The 10,136-nt window shown below is 42.3% G+C and overlaps 1 protein-coding gene across 4 annotated transcripts in view; it reads right to left on the reverse strand.

Moving 5' to 3' along the window:
- The window catches only part of FOCAD (focadhesin), a 256,908-nt gene that overhangs the window by 4,325 nt on the left and 242,447 nt on the right, over positions 1-10,136 (reverse strand). For all 4 annotated transcript variants that reach the window (XM_019554782.1, XM_019554785.1, XM_019554783.1 and 1 more), the window contains 6 exons: positions 8,780-8,895; positions 6,442-6,702; positions 5,771-5,860; positions 5,319-5,496; positions 4,279-4,376; positions 2,193-2,444 (listed from right to left, as the gene is read on the reverse strand). In XM_019554782.1, coding sequence (XP_019410327.1) covers positions 2,193-2,444; positions 4,279-4,376; positions 5,319-5,496; positions 5,771-5,860; positions 6,442-6,702; positions 8,780-8,895 — 995 coding nt within the window. The remainder of the gene's footprint in view (positions 1-2,192; positions 2,445-4,278; positions 4,377-5,318; positions 5,497-5,770; positions 5,861-6,441; positions 6,703-8,779; positions 8,896-10,136) is intronic.

A 10,136-nucleotide genomic window follows, 5' to 3' on the forward strand; every position in this document is an offset into this window, starting at 1 on the left:
CTGCCCTGCTCGGCCCCATTCCCCACCTGCCTCCCCAAGTCTCCTCATCGCTGCCCCACCCAGGCCCCCAATTATTGCTCCTCTGGGCCTCAGCATCCTGACAATTAAAAAAACAACCCCCCTCGCACTCACCTGCGGTAGCAGCTGCCATTGGGGTCACCGACGTCATTGCCCCCCTTACACAGGGTGACAGCTGCAACGGCCCCAGCCCAGGCCCCACTGCCCCACACTGTCCTGGGTGGCGGGGTTCTGCCAGGAGGCCCCAGAGCCCCTGCTACTGCTGGTGAGTACAGGGTTGGAGACTGGGGTGGGAGGAGCAACCACTGGGGGGCTCGGTGTGCAAGCAAGGGATGGGGCCAGGTGGGGCAGTCATTGGGGTGCCTGGGGGAGAAGGTGGGGGGTGGGGCAGCCATCAGGGGGATTGCAGGAGCTGGTGGGGGATGGGAACAGGCGGGACAGCATTCCGGGGGGCTGGGACAGGAAGTGGTGATGGGGCATGTGGGCCCTGCAGCGGGGTAGTAAGCCCCTTCGGGGGTCATTTGACCCCTGGTGGGAGGGCTGTGACCCCTGTTGGGGGGCCTGGAACCCCTGTGGGGGGGCAACAAAGTATATATTTAAAATTCACTTTATTATGATGAGAGAGACCGTAGTGGGCTTCCAGACTGCTTTAACACTCTAGATTTCTCAATAAAACATTGCCCAGCTAGTCTCGGTCTAGTGGTCTTTTGTTTCAATTGTGGAGGAACATGGATTTCAGGGTATTTTACAGTGACTCTGGGATTTTTTTTTTAAATCGGATTTTTCAGTTTTTAAATAGGGAACACCAGAATTCCACAGCTCACTGGCAGCTGACTCAGAGGGGCAGATCCCTCTACTAGCTGTGCAGTCCCCATCTGGGTCTGGCAGGTGCACAGCAGGTCACAGCCAGGCAGCAGCCCCCACTGCCAGACTGCTGCAGTGGGTAAAGGGTACAGGGAACTCTCAGGGTTGCTTCAGGGGTAGTGTCCCCAGATACCAATTAGCTGGGCCCCAGAAGCTCCTGAGAGCAAGCAGACCTGAGCTACTTGACAGGGCAGCTTTTTGTACTGATAGGGTGAGGACAGGGCAGCTTTTTTTACTGCTGGGACAGCACAGGTGCTGGCCCTGGGCTCTAGCTCCCCCTGGCTGCAGATCTAGGAGAAGCCAGGCAGGGTTATTTTGCCCCAAGTGGCACAATTTCCTCACACCAAAGTGCACATCCTGGCACATGCGCTGACACAAATATCCCCGGTTCAAATTTGCACCGCTTCTGTTTGAGCTGCTGCAAGTGCACATGCTTGCATGTGTGGATGCGACCATTGAGTCAATTCCCTCATCACTCTTTTGACTTCTCTCAGTCTTCAGGGTCTTTCTGGTAATGTTTATTGTCCACAGAAGAATGTAACATTTCAGGTATCCAAAGATGATTTTTAAGGCATAAGCCCAACTGCTTTACTAAAACCTATTTATTCATTTGTATATGAATGGCCTAGATGCCACAGTCCTCACACATTCCACACGCTGACTTCAAGGGGAGTTTGGAGTACGCTGAATGGTACAGGGAGACATTCTTCTGTGTCCATTCTATTTCAAAAAATTAAATGTCTGATGTACATTTCAACAATTTTACCAAATATAGAAAGTATAGGCTACATTTGCCAAATTAGACATATGCAGTATCACACATGTACACACATTTGTGTATATCTACCTAATATTTACAAGGAAACAGTTGCTTTATAACCTGGAAGGCAGTTCTGCAGGTGGTATAAATTCCTAGAGCTTTGTCATGATAATTTATACCAGTTGACAATTTCAGTATTAAGGGTCTGCATGTTTAACTAGTCCTTTGGAACTAGAGTTTAGTATACTCCCTTCTTTCCAATTAAACCGACCTAACGTTAAAATTCCCACCTCTAAAATGTTCTTTATCTGCTTGTAATTTACATATCTTATTTAAGAACATATGTTGAGTCTGGTAGGTCACGCTATATCTGATTGCGATAAAAAGAGTACCAGTCAGATACAACAGACACAGAAGAAACACTAGCTGCCTCACACAAGCCTTGAGCTGACTGTACTGAGTACTGAGGATGACCCTGTGATGCTCTAGAAGTGCTAACAGCATCTTGAAGGATCAGGCTCTGAGAAAGTTAAATTATGTGCAGCTTTACCTTCTGTGTGTGTTCCTTCCAAGGCTCTTTAGCTAGCAGAAGCTGAATACTGCTTGGAAGGAGAGTAAGTATCTCCTGCACAGCAAGTTCATCGATTGGGTGCTTGCCGATTCGATCTGCAGACAATTCTGGCGATGTGTTTTTGGGTTTCCACGGTGACCAGCTGGCACTGAGACCAAGTAGTAGTGGTGCAGCATGGTCAGCCCAGGCAACTACAGAAGCTGTGAATATCCACAGCAGGAAATCTACAGCCTAAACAGGAAATTAATACAAGTTTGGTTCATTAGATAAGCGATAGAAAAAAAAGTGATCATGTCTTATCTTTTAGGAGTAAACCTACACAGCAATCAGCTGAAATAAAAACTTGAGAGCTGTCCAAAGATGAGAATTAAGAGCAATTTTATGGTTTTTCTTTGGTGTGTAAATAGTACAACTGTATGAGAACAAAAAAAGAAGGCAAAATGAAATGCTTCTTACCTAAGCTTCTTTAGCAATAGGGTCTTGATTTATTCATTTATTTTTATTTAAAACTGAAAATGTGTTTATGGACAAGTCCACCAGTGTATTTGACTTCCTGTACCCAGAAGGGGCTAGCTGACTCTTTAGGCAAATTACCCAAATCTTTCCAAGTATACACATGTGCAGTGCTGTACCCTAAGGAAAGGAACCTCTTTTCTGATCTCTGCATGAATTAGCTGATGACCAGAAGTACAAGATTTAATGATTTTAACAAGCACAATGTTATGAAAGGGGCCTGAGACCCCATGAGCAAACCCTGGAATCCCGAATGGGCTGAGCAAGCCCACAACAAAGCGAGAAACTTATCCCTGGAGCAGGAAGCATCAGGGTTGCAATGGCATGCGCTCCTGGCGCTGCGGTTTAAGAGCCTGCCGTCAATCAAGCTGGGCGGTGCCAGGCTGATGATGTCAGGGGCCGGCACTACCGTGGAAGATTTAAAAGGCATCTGGAGTGTTGGGAAGAGGAGGACAGAGCTTGCCTCTGAGTGAGCTGTGCCCGAGGTTTGAGACACCCAGGCAAAGAAATGTCAGAGCCACAGGGGCTCAATACATACAAGAGCTGCATAGGCTGTGGGGAATCTGATGCAAGGGAACCGAGCCTCAACCCAGCAACTAACCCAGTGTTCCTAAGGAGCAGGAAGAGCGGCAGACTGGATAACAAAGGTATTAGCCAGAATAGGAGCTACCTGAATGGGAAGAGGTTCCTCATTTCCCTTTTTCTTCTTTTTTTTCTTAATTTTGTGGAAAGAAAATATTAGGATCCGGACACCCGGAGTTCTTCCATCAGGGCTTAATTCAAAGGTTAACCCCTAGTAGACCAGAAGCCATTTATCCTAACTGGATAAGTCCAGGTAGCATCATCAGGATTGCCTCTGAAAGAACCTGGAACAGACTGGACTCCAGCAACATAATTCATCACCTCGACACCAATGGCTGGCGTGTGGTTGTCGGTGTAGGGAAGGTGGAGCCCCCTTCATCAACTGCTTTCAGATTCATGAGTAACCCCAAGTGGGATCTCTGTATTTACAACCACTGAACCCCTATCTAATTTGTTACCATCAAAATCGAGGCAGGTGAGTTGAGAGGAGGTCCAACTTGGAAGGGACCCAAAAAAAGTTCAGCCTTGGATAAGCAGGAGCATTACACACAACTACAAACAACATAGGTGGAGCTAAAACTGTCCGACCCTTCTGAAAAATAGTTGTAGAACTCTGACGAGGAGGGACAGCAAATTTCCATAGAGATGAATTCATAAAAACTGCAAAGGAGAGTCTCAGCTCTTAGCACTGATTCTAAATGTAGAGAGATCTACAATGATTTCTTTTTGTTTTCTTTCATTACTCTCACAGTTTAGATGTCAGGGTTGAATATTTAAGAGCTCTTAAGTATAAGAGAGCATTGAGGAACAAAGAAGGAAAATCAGAGATTTTCTTTATGGAGGTACTAAGATGACAGTTTTCTAAAATGTTAACAAGTAAGGGAATAATACTTGTTCCTTAAAAAGGACATAAATTATACCAGAAACCATTTTTTTCCTGAAAGCTACAGATTATTTTCACAGTATGTACCTCTTTAAGATCCACATTTTGTATAGATGTTGACTTGTAAGCAACATTTCTAGTATAGCCCATCAGTTCTAACAACCAGTCCATTCTCTTCAACACTCCTGTAAGAACAAGAATATTGTATTTCATAAAATGCTAGTTTTTTCTTTAAAAAGCAAATAGAAGAAATCACCATAGCAACCAAACAGCAGGCTAGTGGAGGAACAACAATCATAACATTTAATTTGGGGTTGACTGTGGCCAAAGGCATATGGGCGCTTTATTATTATTAATAATAGCAGCAGCAGCTGCTAAAATTCACAATGTAACATCAGCAACATGTCTGTAAAAAGCTCTGAAACCATCAAGCTAAAACGCATTAAAAAGAAGTGGAAGAGCAAAAGAGGAAAAGGGGTGGGAGAAAAAACACTTCTTCCAAATAATTCCAGCCTACAAATTCCTCCAAACTGCTGAGGAAATCCCCTAATAAAATTCCTGGGAGTATTTTGTGAGACCACTTCCAAGCAGCTCATTTGCTTGTTGTATGGAGTCTAGCTCTTAACTGGGAAAAGGATTTGGAGAATGTAGGTGGTGTTGTGTAAAGACTTCTACAATGCAGATCTGATCACTGAAGTACATCCAGAAGTAAGTTTGTTTTATCAACTAGTCCGCATGCTCTGATTTGAGGAGTGCCTTCCGATACCCCAGGGTACATTGTCATTTAACTATTCAGTGTTAAACAATACTCCCTGCCCTTAACTGCTTCACTGAGCTTTTGTCAGAGCTACTAAAATCAGCCTTTGCAAATCTAAGATGAAGTCCTGCTTTCCTTGCCCATTAGAGTGGTCTAAATTAGGCATTAAGCCGTGAAGAAAACTAGCACCATCTTTTTTAGTGTATAAAGCATTGAGTCCATCTATACCACTTCAGAAATAATACGTAAGAAATTACAAATGCTTGATTAAACCATTTTAAAGTTGCTTCAAATGCCCCAAAACTTCTATCATACAAAATAAGTGCAGATACATTAGTTTCTGTGTTTTCTTTTTTAGACATGGCCTTACCTGTGTTTTCATGGCTTATGATTCGGGCATGGTAGAAACAATGCAACAACATCCACGTAATAGGCTCTTTCCAGCAGCATTCTATTGCATTACCAATCACATCATTCAAACTCATCAAAGGTAATCTGCCTTGAGAAACTAGATACACTTTGATGAAAGAGGCCTTTTCTATATTTTTCTGCAAAGCAACAACAAAAGAAATCCCATTGGATTAAGTAAACCATTCTTTTTCACATGGTATGACAATGAAACATGACAGCTACATCTGTGGATACAAATGAAAGTAGTGTTGTGGCGTTGTTGTAGCTATGATGGTCCAGACAACCTGCAAAGTCATTAAGACTTGCAAGGGGCTAAAATAGTTTGGGAACAAGTAAAACTGTAAGACAAATCTTTATCTTGTATATAAAGGGTATAAAGACACCTGGAAACATAGAATAAGACATGATTACCTTAGAGATTTGGGCAATCCGGTCAATCTCTGTATCAGCCATTTCTGACATGCATTTTGCTATATCTATATACATTCCCATTTCACTTCTCTGGAAAAAATATAGACAACTGTATATCAGACAGACACACATACTTCTAAGTCACTAAATTAATGAACCCAGGAGCCCCCTTAATTCATCATGACCATTTAATAAAGTTTTCCGGAAAGATGAAGCTTGAAACATTTGTAGTTTTATTTTGCATTTATGCTAGACTTGAATTAATTTTTGCAACTAAATGAAAACAATACTGGGGAACATCTAAAGAAAAGTGCTTTTCCCCACTGAATTTTCTGTATGATATTGTAAAGGAGCTTTCTAGGTAGTTTTTCACACTGCAGAAAGCACTTTCTCTCTAATTTGTCTCTGCTTCAATTTCAGCAGTAATTTTTACTTCATTAAAAATTTGTGTTTCTCAGTTGCCCAATCATTTATGAAGAAAAGTCCACTCTGAAGTTGGTTTCACAATTTCACCATATACTATAAAGGAAAAAAAAGGAAAAAAAATAATTTGCCAGTATTAAAAAAACAACCATGCACAATATTTTACAGCATATTTTCTATCCCTTATATGTACAGTAGTCCTTCCCTGTCTTAAACTATGAAAAAATGTAAACATTCATTTTACTTACCTGAATCTCATTTGGTAAAAAGTCAAATATTTTCTCAGTGGCCCGACACAAACAGCTCCAGCAATACTGGGCAGGAGTTGGAAGTTTCATAGCTTGGCTGAGACCCTGCATGATACTTTGGCAAAGCTTTGGATTTTTTGCACGATTATTTGCTTCAAAATGCTGTACCAGAAATACTTCAGTAAAAGTCTGCAGTTTGTCTTCTGCAATGTGTTTCATCCACAGAGGCAAAGTTGTAAAAAGATATTCCCTGGTTTTCATCTGAAAGACAAATAGAGGGTGTCACATGCTTAAGATTTATCACAATTCCTCAAGTGTTCTGTATACTAACTTACAAGTAACATTAATACTTGAAAAATGTATTGGATTGTTTTCAACAACTATGAAGAACAGTAAACCAATACCACAGAACCCAACAAACTATCCAACATTATTTGTTTCAAGGCAGTAATTGTTCAAATACTCTCTCCCCTCCTTTCATGTTAAAAATTCTGGACCCAACATTTACTTAATTTTATACCCAAAACTCTTCATCCTTTGTCTATAGACCAGGTACAATGTTTTCAAAAATGTCTAAAAATCCATTTCAGTTGTACCAAATGCAGAGGAATTCAGCACATTTATGTTTTACCACAAGTAAGCATTAACCCCCTGGCTAGGAACAAACATTCAAAAAGCCTGAGCTTTATTCTTTGCAGGGTAATCTAACCTGCCTAGGCTGAGTCAGTTTGTAACCATCCAGATGTCCCCTCTGGACTGAAAAATGCAGGCACGTGCCTCCAGGGGCTCAGGCTAGAAGCTTGGGGGGTACTACAGCAGCTTTCCTTTCCATTCCATAGTGCTGAGCTGTGGGAGGCATGGCCAGGCCCCAGTAGGATGCTCTGATTAGGGAGGGGTGTCCCCCACCTCGCTGGTCAGTGAAGGAGCCAGCTGGGATTTACACAGCACAGCAGGGAGCATTTATCACCCCATGAGCCAAATGAAGGGATCTCTCATTAGTTCAAGCTCTTCTTAAACAACCTGTTCCAAAGAAGGAACAGAGGGATGTTACCAGCCACCTGTTGATTAGCTCCAAAGAGTCCTAAGCAACACAGTCCTGTCTCCCACAACACAGAATGTAGCCAGCACATGGTCTGCTAGCTAATGTTGAAAGGTGTCTGTGTAAGGCAGAGGGGAGGGGGGAATCCCTACTTAGCAGGGAGTGGGGGTGGGGGGAAATACAGGCAGGCACCCTGAATGTGCTGTCTTTGCCAGAGCTGCACCTAGGGAGCAGAGGGCAGGGGCCAGCCTAGGTCCCTGGAGCAGAGAGCCCCGCCCAGTCCAGAGAGCATGCCGGGATGCTGGGGGACTCTGATTTAACTTAAACCAGGAAGGGGTCTGGGACAGGCATTGCATAAACCAGTGTGACCCAAATCAGTTAAGTCTGATACTACATTCAACCAGGTTTATCTCAAACTGGTTTCAGCCATTTTCAAACTGGACATGATTATGGCCTTCCTATAGAACTTGTGGTCCATTCCTACCCAAAACATTCAAAGCAGTAGGATTTTTTGACAGAGAGATGCTGAAATGGTTTCCTCAAAACCTTGTCAAACTTGTCCATAAATGGCCGGAGCGGAGATTCCCAGCACGTTGCAAAACTCTCCGCTCCTGTGACTGAATGTACTGCCTTCATGACCTATGGTCTTTGTGACCATCAAACTCTGCTGTATTCAGAAATAACAGGCTAAAGCTTAGATTTTCTTTTTGCTGGCAGCACACACCATTACAAATACAAAAAGCCTAGAGAAGTGGAGGATCAAAGACAGAAGTCCAAAGTCCATTGGATTTTCTTAGAATTATTCTAGACCAGATCCTCAGAAGGTGCGAAGCAACATTACTCTAGAACATTTACATAAGCTAAGGATGATTTAGAATTCTGTAGGATTTCTATAAACTGATTTAATGCTTTGCTTCAGGGGGCTTGGAGAGCTCATACAATTTTCACAACTTGAATTGCACTTAATAGAGGATAACATCAACTTCCATTCTAGCACTGGTCACCATTTTAAAATGTAGAAAGATTAACTTAGAAAAATGAAATTAAAGGAAAGAATCATAATTGATATAATAAATAAATGGGTCACTGAAGGTCATAAGTTGGCTTTGGTATGAGTAATTATTCACTCAAAGGTAAAATCATTCCTATTACAAAACTTCTATAGGATACTGCATAGTTGAGATGTTAGATATAGACAGCCAGGTAATAAGCAGCCTTGTTGTACATGAGGAAGTTTATATAGGGTACATTAGGTTTAATGGCTTCATAACTCTTTTGGAGCTTAATATAGACACATACACTAAGACCAAAGATCAGAGGTGGGGCTACCCACATCCCCAAAAACATTGCAGCGTTTTGCGAAGACTGGACCTGGGTCACTGCAAGTTCAATGGACAGATGTTGTATCTCTTCACCTAAAAGGAAAGAAAACAAACAAAGTTTATGGTGCAGTTCTTTTAATTTCAAATTTCTCAGAACATGGGGAAAATAAAAGGAAGATAACTTTTACTTCTAACAGGAACACCAGGTACTTTGAGTTTCATATGACCCCACTGATGACTTTTCTTGCACAGACACTTAAGCAGATCTGTCTCCCTGTTTATATAACTTCATAACAAGCCCTGGATATATCCAAATCCAAGTAGGTGGCATCACAAAATTTATTAGGGAAGAAAAACATTAAAATGAGGACATTACAGAGGGTGAATCAAAGTATTCTTTGCTAAACAAAGAAAAAAGTCAAAACTATTAACATGGATTTCAGCTCAGTCTGTTTCTGTTCTATTTATAGATACTCCTCAGTGTCCTGTTCATTGAAACCACCAACAGCATCAACACAGAATTACAGGTCACTCACTATTATTGCTGCTGAATTACGGGCACAGCTTTCCTTTTGTACTGACTGTAGAATATCTTTAAGAACTACAAGATTCTTATATTATTTCTTGACTCCTTCCATGAGTGAGGGACTTTTCCCTGCCAGAATCCCCCAAATATCTCAAACTGCTTGCCCCTTGATGAGGAAAAACTAGGAATAAAAATCTGAAAAGTTTTTTCTCTGCCCAAGGAAATTACTTGAGTGACATATCACTCCATTCTAAAAATACAGAAAGGGTAGGAATACATTCGCTGGCGTTAAAAATAATTCAACATTGCTTTATACATTTGTGGATCATTTGGCAATAGAACCATTAGGTTATGAATCTTATTCTTTAGTAGGGCTGTGCAAGTCTTCGGATCCCGCTTCAGATCTGAACCTGCTTCAGATGCTTCGGCATCCAAAGTGGCACTTCGAGGTCAAAGCGGGATACCAGTAATGGTGTCCGGAGCAGGTTGGGGGCATCCAAAGCGCTTTGGACCTGCTTCAGATGCTTCATAGCTGCATCGGCCATTTTGAGGGAATTAGAAGAGGGAGGGGAAGTGGGGGGGGGGAGGGGAAGACTGACTTCTGTAGGTAGCCAGTGAGAAGGATTTCTCCATGGCTACTTTTCCAATGGCAACTGTTGGAGCAAAATTTTAAGTATAGGTGCTGCCAATGCATGAACTCAGTTTGACTGAAAGTGGAAAATTCCATGCAGGGCCTGAGTTACCCCTTCTATGACCTCAGGAGCTGTCAATCAGCCCTGACCCACTTTCAGCTCTGAGCAGATTCAGT

The sequence above is a fragment of the Crocodylus porosus genome, unplaced genomic scaffold (assembly GCF_001723895.1).
Source record: "Crocodylus porosus isolate Cpor-Errol unplaced genomic scaffold, CroPor_comp1, whole genome shotgun sequence".
Classification (NCBI taxonomy): Eukaryota; Metazoa; Chordata; order Crocodylia; family Crocodylidae; genus Crocodylus; species Crocodylus porosus.